At 41.7% G+C, this 19,873-nt stretch overlaps 1 protein-coding gene across 3 annotated transcripts in view; it reads left to right on the forward strand.

The window, feature by feature from the left end:
* Nucleotides 1–10,466, forward strand: part of SEC31B (SEC31 homolog B, COPII coat complex component) — a 144,249-nt gene extending 133,783 nt beyond the window's left edge. For all 3 annotated transcript variants that reach the window (XM_069753298.1, XM_069753300.1, XM_069753299.1), the window contains exons 25-26: nt 4,596–4,667; nt 8,574–10,466. In XM_069753298.1, the coding sequence (XP_069609399.1) occupies nt 4,596–4,667; nt 8,574–8,753 (252 nt within the window). In that variant the 3' untranslated portion in view covers nt 8,754–10,466. The remainder of the gene's footprint in view (nt 1–4,595; nt 4,668–8,573) is intronic.
* The last annotated feature ends 9,407 nt before the right edge of the window (nt 10,467–19,873 follow it).

Below are 19,873 nucleotides of genomic sequence, written 5' to 3' on the forward strand. Positions count from 1 at the left end.
TGTATGTCATCTCCTCCTGTATATAGTATATACCTGTAGGTAATCTGCTCCTGTATATAGTATATACCTGTGTCATCTCCTCCTGTATATAGTATATACCTGTATGTCATCTCCTCCTGTATATAGTATGTACCTGTATGTCATCTCCTCCTTTATATAGTATATACCTGTGTGTCATCCTGTATATAGTATATATCTGTGTGTCATCTCCCCTGTATATAGTATATACCTGTGTGATCTCCTGTATTAGACCTCGTTAACACGTTATTTGCTCAGTATTTTTACCTCAGTATTTGTAAGCTAAATTGGCAGCCTGATAAATCCCCAGCCAACAGGAAGCCCTCCCCCTGGCAGTATATATTAGCTCACACATACACATAATAGACAGGTCATGTGACTGACAGCTGCCGTATTTCCTATATGGTACATTTGTTGCTCTTGTAGTTTGTCTGCTTATTAATCAGATTTTAGCTAGGTGCTTGAGATGGATTTTTATTTTTGAAGGCTAATACCAGACTTGTGTGTGTTTTAGGGCGAGTTTCGTTTGTCAAGTTGTGTGTGTTGAGTTGTGTGTGGTGACATGCATGTAGCGACTTTTGTGAGATGAGTTTTGTGTGGCAACATGCGTGTAGCAACTTTTTGTGTGTCGAGTTGCATGTGACAGGTTAGTGTAGCAAGTTGTGTGCAGCAAGTTTTGCGCATGGCGAGTTTTGCGCGTGGTGAGTTTTATGTCTGGTGCCTTTTGAGTATGTGCAAGTTTTGTGCGAGGCAACTTTTGCATGTGTTGCAAATTTTGTGCATGTGGCAATTTTTCCGCATGTGCAAGTTTTGCGTGTGGCGAGTTTTCCATGAGGTGAGTTTTGCACTTGTGGCGAGTTTTGCGTGAGCCTATTTTTTGCATGTGGCGAGTTTTGCGCGTGGTGAGTTTTGAGCGGCGACTTTTGTGTTTCGACTTTTATGTGGCGAGGTTGGTGTATGTGTGGTGAAATGTGTGCTGAGGGTGGTACATGTGTTCAAGCACATGGTAGTGTGTGGCGCATTTTGTGTGTGTGTTCATATCCCCGTGTGTGGTGAGTATCCCATGTCGGGGTCCCACCTTAGCAACTGTACGGTATATACTCTTTGGCGCCATCGCTCTCACTCTTTAAGTCCCCCTTGTTCACATCTGGCAGCTGTCAATTTGCCTCCAACACTTTTCCTTTCACTTTTCCCCATTATGTAGATAGGGGAAAAATAGTTTGGTGAATTGGAAAGCGCGGAGTTAAAATTTCACCTCACAACATAGCCTATGACGCTCTCAGGGTCCAGACGTGTGACTGTGCAAAATTTTGTGGCTGTAGCTGCGACGGTGCAGATGCCAATCCCGGACATACACACACACACACACACACACACACACACACACACACACACACACACACACACACACACACACACATACATACACACACACACACACACACACACACACACACACACACACACACACACACACACACACACACACACACACACACATACACATTCAGCTTTATATAGTAGATATTCCGCTTCATTACACTCAAAGCACCTAGCTATCCTCGCAGAATGAAGTCACACGGAGTAATGAGCTGCAATGCCAGGGCGCTCCACCGTGATTCTTGGGAATCTGTCAACATGAATAACTTTGTATCACACTGATGTTCTTATTTTTACGATCACACTACTCATGCCACTAAAGTTCCAAATGGGGGGGTGAAGTTTGGAATTAAAAAAAAAAAAAGGCAACTCCCTAGTTCGGAGGAGATGCACAAATGATCCCTTCTTTCCCAGTCAATAGATTTGAAAAAGATCACGTGATACAATTTGTGACTAGTCGCCAAATGTCATATTTTTCATATGACCCACACGTCCTAGTTCGCAGTCCCCTCATGTATTATCCAGAAGGTATACTAATGTGGAATTGGATCAGTTTCTAAAATTAATGCTTCAGACAATGGATTCAGACCATGTACACTTGATGGCATATAGATACAGGTGCTTCTTACAAAATTAGAATATCATCAAAAAGTTAATTTATTTCAGTTCTTCAATACAAAAAGTGAAACTCCTATATTATATAGAGTCTTTACAAACAGAGTGATCTATTTCAAGTGTTTATTTATGTTAATGTTAATTATTATGGCTTACAGCCAATGAAAACCATAAAGTCATTATCTCAGTAAATTAGAATACTTTATAACACCAGCTTGAAAAATGATTTTAAAATCTGAAATGTTGGCTTACTGAAATGAATGTTCAGGAAATGCACTCAATGCTTTGTTTGCGCTCCTTTTGCATCAGTTATTGCATCAATGCGGCGTGGCATGGAGGCGATCAGCCTGTGGCACTGCTGAGGTGTTATGGAAGCCCAGGTTGCTTTGATAGCAGCATTTAGCGCGTCAGCAGTGTTGGGTCTGGTGTCTCATCTTTCTCTTGACAATATCCCATAGATTCTCTATGGGGTTAAGGTCAGGCGAGTTTGCTGGCCAATCAAGCACAGTGATACTGTTGTTTTTAAACACTTCGAAATCCTTTGCAGGTGTTTTTTAGTATTCTAATTTACTGTGATAATGACTTTTGTGTTTTCATTGGCTGTAAGCCATAATCATCAATATTAACAGAAATAAACACTTGAAATCGATCACTATGTTTATAATGACTCTATATGAGTTTCACTTTTTGTATTGAAGAACTGACAAATTAATTTTTTGATGATGCTCTAATTTTGTGAGAAGCACCTGCACATAATTAAATAAATTTATTACAAAGCGGCTAGACCCTTTCACAGCATTTCACGATGCCCATTCTAATCACTAGGTTGCCTGTGTATTGCAGCACCAGAGAGCTCCTCCAGACGAAGAGACACTTTATGAAGCCTCTTCGTTATCTGGCTAAGATTTGAAGACCCTGATTTATTTAACAGTTTCCACCAGCATTTTGGCATAAAACTCCTTGAAATGCCAAAAAACTTTTGCCCAACTAGTTGTGTAAGGCTGGGTTCACATTGCGCTAGGTGTGTCCGTCTAACGGACTCGTTTTTAAGTAGTAAAAACGCAATGTAACGCACATACTAACGCGCCCATAGACTTGCATTGTCTGACGCATCGTGACGCATCCCTAAATTGGTATGCGTTTGTCACATAGCGTTTTTTTTCTGACGGACCTTCAACGCGGCTTGCAGCGTTTTCGGGTCCGGCCAAGCTAACGCACTACTAACGGAAGCGTTCATTCTGCCATAGAAGGCTATGGCAAACGCAGTCAGACGCAAATCATGAAAAATTTCCAAATAGGACCACACGTTTTAATAGCGTTTGAGGGTGGTCACATGTGGTCATGTGACAGGAAATGTGATTTCGGCCATTAAAGGAGGAATATCCCACTCACACAAAGTCTCCTGCACGTGACAGAGTGTTTTGCCGTAGCTCTTATAAAATGTATAAACGTTGCTCCGCACTGATGCTTTCACGAAAAGTGCTGCGATGATGATGTATCTCATCCTTCACATGTGAGAGCAGAACATCAAAGGTCTCAATGGACATCCGTAGATAGCGTTGGAATTTGAAGGGATGATCCCGAAGCTGCACATACAGGGTGTGAAAGGCACCATATGTATTCCGCAAGAAATTCACTTCGTGGATCCAATATCTCCTTTGCGAACTACGCTTTCTCTGCCGAAGTCGCAACCGCATCAAGCGAAATCTGACGAGCTCAGACACAAACATCTTGCTAGCAGAAGTTCACTCAATGCTTTCAAAATGGAGAATGAGTCTGTGCCCACACCCGACAATGACAAAAGGGAAAAAAAAAAAAGAACAACTTTATTGACAGTGACAAACGCAGACAAACGGATACTTCGTAAACGGACATCAAAATGAAAAAACGCGGTCACATGCGTTAACGCTAGCGTTACCGTGACGACGAATTTCACATATTTTTGCTCCGTTTCTGTACATGCGTTTAACGCATCCGTTTAACGCCATGTACTTGACGCAATGTGAACCTAGCCTTAAAAATGTTTGTGAATGTCTGCATTTTTACGCCACTCCCAACCAGCTTCACCATCTTTTTGAAAATAGGTCAGAGCTTACCCTGGTGACGTATGGTCAGATTCAGAAGGCAAATTCATAGTAATGTAGACCACAAAAGTGGACTGGAGTACAATTTAGCTGATAGATACACCAAATTCTTTAAGAGGCGCATCTCACACCTTCAGCCTTCATTTAGAATGGCGTGCAAAACACCAATCTTGATGACTCAAGATTTCGCTAATAGTATTTATTAACATGTTTGTTTTTAAATTTGGGAACTACTTGAATAAGGTCTGTTTTATAGTGCAGGTTCTCTGTGAGATAATAATCTGGTAAAATGGAGATTAGGTGTTGCACGTTACAATTTTGCGTAGGTCTCATATGGAATTCAATATGTCATCTGTCAGGTCATGAATAGACCACCTAAAATCTATTGCAAATAAAATACACATATGAGCACACCTTGCAAAAAAGAAATCCATTTGCTTGTATTTTTTGGTGATGAAATACAGTGTAATTTATTTCTTGTGTGTTATGTGCCTGCAGAAAACTAAAAGGAAACTTGAGGATGCATTGCAGAGGTTGGAGTGCCTGTATGAGAAGCTGAGAGAGAATACCGTGAGTATATGTTCCCAACACTCAGCTTGCACACTGAGCCATTTAATCTTTCACATCAATAAAATTGCCCAAAGTAATGAAAAAAATGTAGATTTTTTTTAAATACCTTTTTTTTATTTTCATTGGTTACCATAATCCCTGGATCACTGCCTCGAAGTGTATGATCCCATAAACCATTACTCCTTTCTAACATTTTTTTTTTTCTACATAAATCAGACTGTCTTAAAAAGATGTTGTTTAGGGTATGTTCACACAAGGTGTTTTTGCTGCGGTTTTTTAGCTGCTTTTCAGCTGCTTTTTACAGTACCAGCAAAGCCTAAGAGATTTCAGAAATCTCATGCACACACATTGTTTTTTTGTGTGATCAGTATTTTGTGCTTTTCTGCGTTTTTTGGGCATAGAGCATGTCACTTCTTTCAGCGTTTTTACTGCCTTTTTTCAGTGTTTTTCGCCCATTGACTTGAATGGGTGTTGAAAAAACGCAGCAAAAATGCAGGTATCATTATTTGCTGCGTTTTTGTTGCTGAAAATTCAAGGACATCAGCATGGACAAAGAACAAAAAAAGCACCAAATATGCAACAAAAAACGCACCAAAGACACACCTAAACCTGCGTTTTTGATGCAGCTTCTCTTTACTGCAAAGAAGATCAGGTTTGGCTGCAGAAAAAAAAGCTGCAAAAACGCCCTGTATGAACTTACCCTGAGGCTGTGTATACACGTTGCGGATTTTTCGCGTTTTTTCGCTATAAATACGGTATAAAAATCGCATACATTATGCATCCCATAATTTAGAATGCATTCCGCAATTTTTGTGCACATGATGGGTTTTTTCCGCGAAAAAAAAAAAGCAGCACGGTAAAAAAAAAAACGCAGCATGTTCATTAATTTTGCCGATTTTTTGCGGATTTCCCACTATATCATTGCATTGGGAAATCTCCGGAAAAAACGCGCAAAAAAACGTGAATAAAACGCATGCGGATTTCTTGCAGAAAATGTCCGGTTTTGCTCAGGAAATTTCTGCAAGAAATCCTGAACATGTGCACATAGCCTAAGAGTAATTTCTGAGATATGGCATTCAAATGAACAGAAGACAATGTAATACGGAATAACATCGAGGTCATTCTTCGTAGCAGCTCTTTACTCTGGCTATTAGACAAGAATGGATATGCCCCTTCCCCAAATAGAATGTGCTTAAGGCCTATTAATGTGTGTCCTGATAGGGCAACCAGAGGAACACAGATGAAAACCATTGTTTCCTATGAGAATTCTCAGATGTTATTGTGATGTTTCAGGCCATTTCTATCTCTTGTAGGTCTAAGAATAATAAAATATAAGCCCTAATGTGCTTGGGGAAGAGCATGGCAACAATCTAAGGGTACCGTCACACTATACGATTTACCAACGATCACGACCAGCGATACGACCTGGCCGTGATCGTTGGTAAGTTGTAGTGTGGTCGCTGGGGAGCTGTCACACAGTCAGCTCTCCAGCGACCAACGATGCCGAGGTCCCCGGGTAACCAGGGTAAACATCGGGTTACTAAGCGCAGGACCGCGCTTAGTAACCCGATGTTTACCCTGGTTACCAGCGTAAAAAAAAACAAACAGTACATACTTACATTCCGGTGTCCGTCAGGTCCCTTGCCGTCTGCTTCCCGCACTCACTGACTGCCGGCCGTAAAGTGAAAGCACAGCACAGCGGTGACGTCACCGCTGTGCTCTGCTTTCACTTTACGGACGGCAGTCACAGTGCGGGAAGCAGACGGCAAGGGACCTGACGGACACCGGAATGTAAGTATGTACTGTTTTTTTTTTTTTTACATTTACGCTGGTAACCAGGATAAACATCGGGTTACTAAGCGCGGCCCTGCGCTTAGTAACCCGATGTTTACCCTGGTTACAAGCGAACGCATCGCTAGATCGGTGTCACACACACCGATCTAGCGATGACAGCGGGAGATCCAGCGACGAAAGAATGTTCCAAACGATCTGCTACGACGTACGATTCTCAGCAGGATCCCTGATCGCTGCTGCGTGTCAGACACAGCGATATCGTAACGATATCGCTGGAACGTCACGAATCGTACCGTCGTAGCGATCAAAATGGCACTGTGTGACGGTACCCTAAGAATATGCTAAGGGACAACTTCATAATACACAGCTAAGAAGACATGTGGTTCTCCATGAATATCCACAACACTTATTTCTGTGACCTGTAGATAATGTAAGGCTATTGCAGTCATACACTGCAGTGGGCTGTAGTGCACAGTGCCTGTGGCGCGCTGATTGCTGCTGCACGTTGAGCAGTCTGTAGCCTCTTGTTCTTTAAGAAAAATAGTCCTTAAAGGGAACCTGTCACCTGAATTTGGCGGGACTGGTTTTGGGTCATATGGGCGGAGTTTTCTGGTGTTTGATTCACCCTTTCCTTACCCACTGGCTGCATGCTGGCTGCAATATTGGATTGAAGTTCATTCTCTGTCCTCCGTAGTACACACCTGCACAAGGCAAGATTGTTTTGCGCAGGCGTGTACTATGGAGGACAGAGAATGAACTTCAATCCAATATTGCACCCAGCATGCAGCCAGCGGGTAAGGAAAGGGTGAATCAAACACCAGAAAACTCCGCCCATATGACCCAAAACCAGTCCCGCCAAATTCAGGTGACAGAGTCCCTTTAAGGTAAACCATTCATGCCGTTCAACCTCCTCTCTGATTCTCTTTAGCCTTTAACTTAATTCCCAGATTTCATACTGCAATTTGTCCAGTTATGATGCAATAGTACAGCATCAAATAATCTGCTAAAAACACTACCATCACAGCTTGCTGTGGTCATGTTGTGATACTTTTTTCTTTCTATATTCTCATACATTAGTGAATATATACAGTCACAGTGGCTGGACTGTCACCTCCGTTATAACTGTATGACAGGAGCTGTCTAGTCATAATCATTATCTCTGAAGTTCTCCAGAAGAAAAAGTTCATACAATTGCATTATACAGTAACTTCTGCTGATTGAGATGGTGATTTCCCCCCCTTCAGAGAGCCTAAGGCTATGTATTGCCTAGGGGTTCATCATCAGATCAGATGACCTGATGAAGAGACGTACACCTTGAATTTCCCGATATAAATGAACAACTAGATAAGATTACTAACAGTATGAATTGAAAACAAAATTGCTTGACTTCTACTTTTAAAGGCTTTGTCCAGTTAAGAAACCTCACTTTTGTAAACCCTATTATGCAGTTGGTAGAGAGGGGCTGTGGATAAATATCCTTATCTGTCGGCATAAGTGGAGAGCAGTAAGAATATATTGTGCTTTGGAGAATCTGTTCTTTGTCACGGCCCGCATAAACATTAGACAAGTGATGGCTGAATATGCCGGTATCGACAGTTTTGGCCAACGGTCTATTGCGCATGTCCGATTTTGTATTGACGATTGCACTGTTCTTCCGAAGATAAGCTGCCGGCTGACATGTCAGTTGATTGCTTTCTCATTGAGAACACAGGAGCGCTCGACCAAACGAGTGCCCTCAGGTATGGAAGAATTGCCAAAGCTGTCTACCTCACAAGTGATCAGCCAAAGCACTATTTGGCTGACAGCCATCTAATGTGTACGGCCAGCTTTATATTGGCAGCCTTACATAGGAACACTTTGTGTTCTGCTCACCATACCCAGAAGATAACTGGCCTCTGCTTGGTTGACTACATCTTTTTCCAACAACGTGAAAAGCTCATGTTCTGAATTTTCAACATTACCTGATGATGGGATGTTGAATGCAAAGATTTTAGCTGCAAAATAAAGCAAACTATACTTATTTTGTATTGTAATTATTACTAATACAAGTGATTTCTTTTTATATAGTTTGTGATTTGTGTATTAAATAGTCATCATATCATTTTCTTTCAGCTATCTCCGCATATTCTGGCTGGGCTACATGACATTGCCTGTTGTATGGAGAGACGCAATTACCAGCAAGGTCTTACTGTACACACACATGTGGTCAGTGGAAGCAACTTCAGTGAAGTCTCCGGTTTCATGCCCATTTTAAAGGTCCTAATGACAATTGCCAGCAAATTGGGGGTGTAGCACTAAATACTGATGCGGACATTACAGCTGTACACATGGGAGCTGGCAGCATGAAGTCTTTTTATACTGTAGAATGGTTAATCACATTGCACCATACTGGTGCAGATTTATCGGCCATCGGATACTTTCAATATATACAAACAGTACACGGGAAGCAGTGCAATACGTTCTTCATATAGATTATTGAACAAATGGAACGTAGATCTAGTGCGATGCCATCTTGATTTTTGTGCAGAATTAAAGATAAAACTTAGTGCTGGGCTCATTTTTGCCCAGAATGGAACAAAAAATGTGAAAAATTTAGCCCAGTACTGAATGGTGTCGCAAGGTTAAGATTGCTGGAGTTTACACATGGAATGGTTTATGTTCAGGACTGAATTCCTAGAAATCAAAGCAGTTATATAAAAGGCTGCACCTGTGCAGGGGAGTGCACATCTGCCTCCAAAGACAATCTGGAGTGCAGTACCGTTTAAAGGGAATCTGCCACCATTTTCTGAAGGCAAAAAAAAGTGATAATTTTGGTAAAATCGCTGATTATTAGTAGCAGTGATGCCAAGTGTTGGAGTCCTCTTAGTGATGTGTACGTGGAATGAAGGCTTCTATATCTATGAACTGCTCTTCTGGCGTTTCGCCACTGATTGTCAGCTTTGTCCCTCTGCACAGTGTAAGAGCAGTGCTGTCTGTCAGTTGCAGGAGGGTTGGATCTAGTACTCCAGAAGTGCTATCATTCAGCTGCAGGAGGGTTGAGGCTAGTCCACCGGCTGTACAGTAAGTCAACTTCAGAAGGGTTGAGGCTAGTCCTCCTGCAGTGCTGTCAGTCAGCTGCAGGAGGATTGGGGCTAGTCCACCGGCAGTACAGTCAGTCAGCTGTGGGAGGGTTGGGTCTAGTCCACCAGCAGTACAGTCCGTCAGCTGTGGGAGGGTTGGGTTTCGTCCTCCTACAGTGCTGTCAGTCAGCTTTGGGAGGGTTGGGTCTAGTCCTCCTGCAGTGCTGTCAGTCAGCTGTGGGAGGGTTAGGGCTATTCCTCCACTTCCGCTGGAGAACATAACTTGATATAGTGAAAACTGCTGCTGCAAAATTATATTAACTTTGTGTTGCCCTCAAAACCTGGTGGCAGAATCCCTTTGTTTGTATGTTATAGACCTTTCTAGTCATTGGTTTTGTGGTTATAATTAATTTTTAAAAGATCATGAGAAAATGAATATCTGCTCCATTGCCTGCTTTTCGCACCCATCATCAGGGCTTCTGTTTGCTTTGATACTATTATTGGCTAATGCTGGCTGTAATAGAGATGCTGGATTAACAGAAGTTCTCTGGTCTTGGAATTGTACTAGTATATATAATACAGGAATTACAACCAGCAGTGTGGACAATGTATGCCTCATTCTTACTTAAGAATATGGCGTACTTGTAAGATAAAGGAAACACTCAGGTCGCTACTGCAGTGTCTATTATTTTAAGTTATTGCGTTATTTAAAATCTGTTTCTAAAAGCACAAATTTGCTGAATAAATCATCTGACATGACTCTTACTTCTTAATTGGAAAAAGGGGTTGTAAAGCTCTGATCAACAAAGAAGCGTCAGCTCTCCTGACATTTCCGTATTAGTAAGTGACCCATAAAATAACCATTCTGGGGCATCTTTTCTTATATTTTTGCTTTGTGCTCTTCTGTTATTGCTACTATACATTTATGAATAAATTGGCAACCAGTTGTGTGGGTGTATTTGTTAGCTATAATCAGTGCTGACATAGGGACACAAGGGGAATTGTTATGATCTGGTGGTTTAGGAACAACATGGGACGAGCTCTGAAGGAAGTGGTATCTGTACTGACCGCAGTCCCTAAGCTCAACACAACACTAGAAGTAGCCGTGGGATGCTCCTAACACTCCCTAGGCACCTCGTCACAGCCTGAGAACTAACTACCCCTAAAGATAGAAACAGGAAAACTATCTTGCCTCAGAGAAAATCCCCAAAGGATAGATCGCCCCCCACAAATAATGACTGTGAGTGGAGAGGGAAAAGACATACATAGAATGAAACCAGGATGAGCACAGGAGGCCAGTCTAGCTTGATAGATAGGACAGGATGGAATACTGTGCGGTCAGTATAAAACACTACAAAAAATCCACGCAGAGTTTACAAAAATCTCCACACCTGACTAAAGGTGTGGAGTGTAAATCTGCTTCCCAGAGCTTCCAGCATCACAGAATTATTTCATACTGACAAGCTGGACAAACATAGAAAGCACAGAACGGATAAGTCCACAACCTGTGGACAGAAAAGAGCAAGCAAGGACTTAGCTTTGCTGAACTGGTCAGGATAACAGGGAAATCCAAAGAGATGTGAATCCAACCAGGAACCATTGACAAGTGGCACCAGCTGAAGGAAAGAGCCAGGCTAAATAGCCGAGCAGAATAGACAATCAGTGGAAGCAGCTGCAGACAGCTAAATCCAAGGAGCAGCCATACCACTTAAAACCACCGGAGGGAGCCCAACAGCGGAATTCACAACCGGGAATGGTTGGTCCTTTTTACAAATGTATTTGTACATTTCTAGGAGTAACAAAGTAATGGCACAACACGGAGAGCTCTAAAGAAAAGTTCCAGAATTGTTGTTCTTACTCTGATTTCATAGGTTCATGCTATATACAGATGGCACACACCATAGACCCATTCATCTATATGTATAAGTTTGGTTCACGTAGTAGAAAACCAAGACCGACAAGTCAGGAATCTCATTAAAGGCACAAAATGTTACACTCTGCCAACCGCTTCATTGTGTAATTTTTCTACTTTTTGGAAATGAATTATATGTGCACAGCACTAATACTGGCGACAAAGCCAAAATAAAATTTCTGTGGATGTTAAACTGAAAATACAAAAGTGTTAATTTAAATAAAATAAAAAAAATATTCCTTCAATACAACCCCTGGCAAAAATTATGTAATCACCTGCCTTGGAGGATGTTCAGTTTTTAAATTTTGTAGAAAAAAGGCAGATCGCAGACATGGCACAACACTAAAGTCATTTCAAATGGCAACTTTCTGACTCCAAGAAACACTAAAACAACTGAATGAACATCCTCCAAGGCCGGTGATAACATAATTTTTGCCAGGGGTTGTATTAGACCGCAAACAGTGTTTTGGATAATTGGACAGGCTTTGTCTTTGTCACTTTAAAGGTTTATTCCCCTTTCTGGGTAATATTGGAAAGTACCGTAATTGAAAAAGAAGCAACTTTGCAATTGACTTGTTAGAAAATATTTACTGAACATGCACAGTGCTTGCAAGCTCTTCCCAAAAGAGCTTGGAAGTACCAACCTGAAGCTGACAGATTGCTGGTGTGTGCTGTTACCTATCGGTTCTAGACAGAATCAGTGCAAATGTTACAGGGGCCAAAGCCTCCTCAGATAGCTCATAGGTCCGGCCAGCAACGCAACCGTGCCACTGGTCCAAATTGTCGATCAAGCAGGTGTGAGCATGAAGTATGGAGCAGTACACTCCTGAACAAGAACACACACACACAAAACGTTAAGCAATTGTACATTCTAAGAATCTGATCTATGCTATAGTGATTATTTATTTTTCTTTTTCTCCACAAAGTAAAACCAGCTAGGGAAACACTGTTGTTATTTCTAATCTGTTTTTAGATATTATTACATATATGAATACTGAGAAAGGCATCTGCCTGAGCTGCAGCTCGCAAGATTCGAAAATGTTTTTTATGGCCACATGGACCATAAAAGTTTGGACATATTTGTTTACTTTGATGGTAGAGTTTTCTAGTAGTGTAAAGCGAACATGCTGTGGGGTAAGGTGGTATCAGGTCAGGCTCGGGTGATAGCAGAGTATATCCGGCGTGCTTGAATACTGTGTTCAAGTCGCTGCGGCTGCATGTCTAACGGCTATTAGGCAATCCATGCGTGTGTTGCGGCTGTCTAACAAACAGGCATGTATGTATAGTGTATGGTACAGGTCGACCGAAAAATGGAATTCTATACCCTTAGAAGAACTAGTTGAAAAACAGTGTAAATGTTATCTGTTGACAGAAGCATAAGGTCCAGGGTTGCCAACTTCTCTTTTTATTTCTGGACAGCTTATCAAAAAATCACGGACAGACCATATTTTTTATGAACACATTTGAAAACCATAATAAATCATCATGATTGTAAGTGATGCGTATCTACAGTCAATAATTCTGATATAAAGTGTGAGGCTGTGGCCTCTGAAACAGCTAGGGGGCGCTGTTTGTTCTCCCCAGAATGTGCATGCAGACGGATGAAGTCCATAGGTGTGTTAGGTTGAACAAATTGATAATAAAATGTTCACTTCACTTAAGTTGCCTACTCCTGGCCTAATGGATATTGATCAGGTGCGCACCAAAGAAATAAACATATAACAACACACAGTCATATGTAAACTCTCCATGATCAATCTATGGCCCAGCTGCAAGGGAAAAAAAAAGACTTTATTCAGGCAAGACACAGATTTATATATCCCCTGTAAGGGGGCTCGGTTAGCTCTAAAATGGGAGTGATCGGATGCATTCCATTGGTTAGTGGGTTGGGCAATGAGCAAGTCCATGGGTGGATCCATGAGGTCATCAGGGTGGGTTGGTCCATGAGGTCATCAAGGTGGGCGTCACTGTGGGTGGATCCATGAGGTCACCAGGGTGGGCGTCATCTTGGATACCAGCCAGGCAGCCACATGGCTCTCTGATACAGGAAATGGCAGCCATCTTTAGTGTCTTACTTTCATCTAAAAAAACTTATGTAAGATCAAACAATACACGTTATGGGTCGCTTCTCTCAATCTCTTATGTCTTGGGGTTAATTAAGTATTTGATCTTATGGCTCTCCTCAACAGGTGTGCATGAGAGTCAAGGATCTCCGGTCCGGGTTTTCCATGTGGCTGAAGGCCACAGGTTTGTGTGTGTTTAAAAGCCCTGCAGTAAGGGGTATGGGTGTGTCAGGTGTCTGGCCAGGAGAGGCCAGGTGTGCGAGGTGCACATCAGTGTCAGTCTGGTGTGTGCTGGTCTGCAGAGTGCATGGAGGCCAGCAGAGCCAGCACCCCGGGCAGCTGAATAGCCTGGCACCCGCAGCATACACAGATGCAAGTCGTCCATGGTACTGGTCTCGTAGGTGGACAGTCCTGTGCCCGGAGGTGGATATTCTGTGCCCGTAGGAGTCGGATGTGGATAGTCCTGTGCCCAGAAGTGGATGTCCTGTACCCGAAAGAGGACTAGCATGTGCAATGATTGCAAACAGGTGGATATGGTGCCCAGCTGCTATCCGGAGGATATCCTGAACTGTGTACGACTGTGTGAGTAATGAGTCTGTAAGAGACTGTGATACAATGATGCAGGACACCCACGAGAACTAGTCAGAGGAGGGCTGGCGTGTGCAGTGTCTGCAACAATTGAGGCTGTGTGTACAGAGACGTATAGAGACTGTGAGATGGCGTGCGGTCGCCCAGGGAACCTTGACAAGGGAAGTCTGGCCTGTTTAGGGACCGCAAATCTAAAGCCATGTGATATGCATTACTTTGAACTGGTGTAAATTGATCACTGAAGTTATATGCATTTATGTGAAGTGGACTTTAATGCTGTGAAGAAACACATTAAAAGAGACTTGTTTGAATTTGTGGGTCACTGCGTACGAAGCTGCTGCAGCTTTACAAAAGACATCAACTGCATTTACTGTGAACTGTAAAATAATTACCGTCAAAATAATCTGTATAAGTTTCTTCCTCTTCAAGAAAATCACGGACACATTAAAAAAAATTTTACGGACAGAGCAAAAAGTGCCCTGTTTTTACAGACTGTGCTGGAATTTCTGGCCAGTTGTGCCTTGCCACAGTTCTGTGTCTGAGCTCCTTGGCCGGTTCCTTTGATCTCATGATTCACATTTGGTCTGACATTCACTGTGTGCCTTTCCAAATCAAGTCTGAATACTCATGACTGTGATGTTTCAGTTTTTCTTTTTTTTATTAAATTTGCAAAAAATTTTACATTTCTGTTTTTTTTCAGTCAAGATGGGGGTGCAGAGTGTACATTAATGACAAAACAAGTGAACTTTTTTGAATTTATCAAATGGCTGCAATGAAGCAAAGTGAAAAATTTAAAAGGGACGTACCCACTGTATCCCTGTCCTGGGGGTACTATTGTAATTAGAGAGGCCATGGGTCTCTGACCTTACAATGTTCCTGTTAAGCCCTGATCTGTCTCCTTCCCCCACCTCATGCGGCATGGGACAGAAATTCAAGATAAACAAGACTAAACAGGGATAACAGAAAACCACTATCATACAAAAGCACTCACCAAAAATAGTGAGGAGGATAGGGACAGGGAGGAATAAACTAAATAGGACTAAGGACCAGGAAATAAACTCTCATGTACAATGGCAACAACGGATTACTACTACACCACTCCAACTACTCAGCTTCAGCACTTGGCACACTAAGACAAATCTTTCACATGCAAGGACCTAAGACCCATAACCAGTATATATAAAGGGAGAAAATGATAAGCACTTGCAGCTGAGAACAACCAGGCTGTATGCTCTCAGCCAGCATGGAAATCCTCTCATCACTGAAGGAAAGTAACCCCATTTAAAGTAGAACATGAATAACACCATCTCTAAAGAGGACTGTGATTCATTACCCGACATGACCTTCTAACTCCGGGTCTTCCAGGGGAACGTGACACCCTTGTGACAATGGCATGCTGCAAAAATAGTTCCTGAATGGATTTATGAAGAACTATTTGATCACACATACAAGTGCTTCTCACTAAATTAGAATATCGTGACAAAGTTAATTTATTTCAGTTCTTCAATGCAAACATTTAAACTCTAAATAGAGTCATTACAAACAGTGATCTATTTCAAGTGTTTATTTCTGTTAATGATGATGAGTTACAGCCAATGAAAACCCAAAAGTCTTTATCTCAGTAAATTAGAATAATTAACAAGAAACACCTGCAAAGGCTTCCTAAGCGTTTAAAAAGGTCCCTCAGCCTGTTTCAGTAGGCTCCACAATCATGGGGAAGACTGCTAACTTGACAGATGTCCAGAAGGCAGTCATTGACCTACTCCACAAGGAGGGTAAGCCACAAAAGGTAATTTCTAAAAAAAAAAAAAAAGAAGCTGGCTGTTCAGAGTGCTGTATCCAAGCATATTAATGGAACGTTGCGTGGAAGGAAAAAGTGTGGTAGAAAAAGGTGCACATACACTGCAGCATTGAAAGGATTGTTAAGAAAAGGCCATTCAAAAACTTGGGGGAGATTCACAATGAGTGGACTGATGCTGGAGTCATTGCTTCAAGAGCCACCACACACAGATGTTTCCAGGACATGGGCTATAAGTGTCACATTCCTTGTGTCAAGCCACTCATGACCAATAGACAACAGCAGAAGCATCTTACGTGTGAAAAAGAACTGAACTGTTGCTCAGTAGTCCAAGGTGTTGTTTTCAGTTGAAAGTCAATTTTTAATTTCAATTGGAAATACCGTAATGGTCCCAGAGTCTGGAGGAAAAGTGGAGAGGGACACGATCCATGCTGCTTGAGGTCTAGTGTGAAGTTTCCACAATAAGTGATAGTTTGGAGAGCCATGTCATCTGCTGATGTAGGTCCACTGTGTTTTATCAAGGCCAAAGTCATTGCAGTCGTCTACCAGGATATTTTAGAGCACTTCATGCTGCCCACTGGCGACAAGCTTTTTGGAGATGGAAATTTCATTCTCCAGCAATACTTGGCACCTGTTGACACTGCCGAAAGTACCAATACCTCGTTTAAAAACAACAGTATCACTGTGCTTGATTGGCCATCAAACTCGCCTGACCTTAACCCCATAGGGTATTGTCAAGAGGAAGATGACACACCAGATCCAACAAAGAAGTCTGTTCCATGGAGGGTCCCACCTTGCAATTTATAGGAATTGCATTATTTTTTTTTTTACTAAGTTTTGAAGTCCATAAGTATGCCTGGGGAGCTAGCAGTTAGACTCCTCTCTGTTACTAAGGTATCTACCATCTTTGGCAGTAGGGAATAACTTAAAAAAAAGTGTGCAAACCAGTCAAGTCCATTCTTGAGTTCCAAGCTGTTTTGGTGGCACAAGGCAGACCTATACAATAAATCTCTGATTCACTCACAGGTGAATACCCCGGTTGCACCTGTGCAAGATTTTTCCCACCCCAAGCATCAACAGTAGTTTGCACAATACATTTGATTCAAAAGCAACATTTCATCATTCATTTACCAAACTATCCAGTTTATTCTATAGAAGCATAAGTAGTTGTGAATTAGGGTAATGAAAATGACATACAGCTGAACAGTGGCCCCCAGATTCAATATTACTGGTGCCTCAGACACCTGAGTCCAACATTATACAATGTTATGGCTGACCAGTGTAATTACAATAGGATTTTGATTGTATATTTTCGTTCTTGTAGCCTTAGGGGTGAGTCAAAACATCACATGTTAGTCGTTACTGGGCTAAGCTGCCAGGATTGCAGTCAAAATAATTGACACTACTTCAGAAATCACTTTTATAGAGCTTTTTGCTTTGTGCCCTGATCAATGAAGCACCTCTGGTACATGGACTCTTCATCAAAGCAGTGACCATTGTGCGTCTCTTAATCCTAATGTTGCTACTTACAGAACTTCATGTTTAATTTAATTTTGCTCAGGTAAATAATGATACATGCTGCATGTCTGTCGTGGTATGAAATAGTAATTGGTTTCTACTCTATCACATTGAGAAATATGCAATATTGGGCAATAAGTTAATATAAATTTTTGATTCTTTTTTTTAAAGATTTTTAGTCCAACTCTTCATATGAAACTACATTAACCCCTTCATGACCCAGCCTATTTTGACCTTAAAGACCTTGCCGTTTTTTGCAATTCTGACCAGTGTCCCTTTATGAGGTAATAACTCAGGAACGCTTCAATGGATCCTAGCGGTTCTGAGATTGTTTTTTCGTGACATATTGGGCTTCGTGTTAGTGGTAAATTTAGGTCAATAAATTCTGTATTTATTTGTGATAAAAACGGAAATTTGGCGAAAATTTCGCAATTTTCACATTTTGAATTTTTATTCTGTTAAACCAGAGAGTTATGTGACACAAAATAGTTAATAAATAACATTTCCCACACGTCTACTTTACATCAGCACAATTTTGGAAACAAAATTTTTTTTTGCTAGGAAGTTATAAGGGTTAAAATTTGACCAGCGATTTCTGATTTTTACAACGAAATTTACAAAACCATTTTTTTGAGGGACCACCTCACATTTGAAGTCAGTTTGAGGGGTCTATATGGCTGAAAATACCCAAAAGTGACACCATTCTAAAAACTGCACCCCTCAAGGTGCACAAAACCACATTCAAGAAGTTTATTAACCCTTCAGGTGCTTCACAGCAGCAGAAGCAACATGGAAGGAAAAAATGAACATTTAACTTTTTAGTCACAAAAATGATTTTTCAGCAACAATTTTTTTATTTTCCCAATGGTAAAAAGAGAAACTGAACAACGAAAGTTGTTGTCCAATTTGTCCTGAGTACGCTGATACCTCATATGTGGGGGTAAACCACTGTTTGGGCGCACGGCAGGGCTTGGAAGGGAAGGAGCGCCATTTGACTTTTTGAATGAAAAATTGGCTGCACTCTTTAGCGGACACCATGTCACGTTTGGAGAGACCCTGTGTGCCTAAACATTGGAGCTCCCCCACAAGTGACCCCATTTTGGAAACTGGACCCCCCAAGGAACTTATCTAGATGCCTAGTGAGCCCTTTAAACCCCCAGGTGCTTCACAAATTGATCCGTAAAAATGAAAAAGTACTTTTTTTTCACAAAAAATTTCTTTTCGCCTCAATTTTTTCATTTTCACATGGGCAATAGGATAAAATGGATCCTAAAATTTGTTGAGCAATTTCTCCCGAGTACGCCGATACCTCATATGTGGGGGTAAACCACTGTTTGGGCACACGGCAGGGCTCGGAAGGGAAGGCGCGCCTTTTGACTTTTTGAATGGAAAATTAGCTCCAATTGTTAGCGGACACCATGTCGCGTTTGGAGAGCCCCTGTGTGCCTAAACATTGGAGCTCCCCCACAAGTGACCCAATTTTTGGAAACTAGACCCCCCAAGGAACTTATCTAGATGCATACTGAGCACTTTAAACCCCCAGGTGCTTAACAGAAGTTTATAATGCAGAGCCATGAAAATCAAAAATCATTTTTCTTTTCTCAAAAATGATTTTTTAGCCTGGAATTTCCTATTTTGCCAATGGTAATAGGAGAAATTGGACCACAAATGTTGTTGTCCAGTTTGTCCTGAGTACGCAGATACCCCATATGTGGGGGTAAACCACAGTTTAGGTGCACGGCAGGGCTCAGAAGGGAAGGCACGCCATTTGGCTTTTTAAATGGAAAATTAGCTCCAATCATTAGCGGACACCATGTCGCGTTTGGAGAGCCCCTGTGTGCCTAAACATTGGAGATCCCCCACAAATGACCATTTTGGAAACTAGACCCCCAAAGGAACTAATCTAGATGTGTGGTGAGCACTTTGAACCCTCAAGTGCTTCACAGAAGTTTATAACGCAGAGCCATGAAAAAAAAAAAAAATTCTTTTCTCAAAAATGATTTTTTAGCCCGCAATTTTTTATTTTCCCAAGGGTAACAGGAGAAATTTGACCCCAAAAGTTGTTGTACAGTTTCTCCTGAGTACGCTGATACCCCATATGTGGGGGTAAACCACTGTTTAGGCACATGCTGGGGCTCGGAAGTGAAGTAGTGACGTTTTGAAATGCAGACTTTGATGGAATGCTCTGCGGGCGTCACGTTGCGTTTGCAGAGCCCCTGATGTGGCTAAACAGTAGAAACCCCCCACAAGTGACCCCATTTTGGAAACTAGTCCCCCCAAGGAACTTATCTAGATGTGAGGTGAGCACTTTGAACCCCCAAGTGCTTCACAGAAGTTTATAACGCAGAGCCGTGAAAATAATAAATACGTTTTCTTTCCTCAAAAATAATTTTTTAGCCCAGAATTTTTTATTTTCCCAAGGGTTACAGGAGATATTGGACCACAAAAGTTGTTGTCCAGTTTCTCCTGAGTAC

Source organism: Ranitomeya imitator, chromosome 2 (genome assembly GCF_032444005.1).
Source record: "Ranitomeya imitator isolate aRanImi1 chromosome 2, aRanImi1.pri, whole genome shotgun sequence".
In the NCBI taxonomy this organism is placed as follows: Eukaryota; Metazoa; Chordata; class Amphibia; order Anura; family Dendrobatidae; genus Ranitomeya; species Ranitomeya imitator.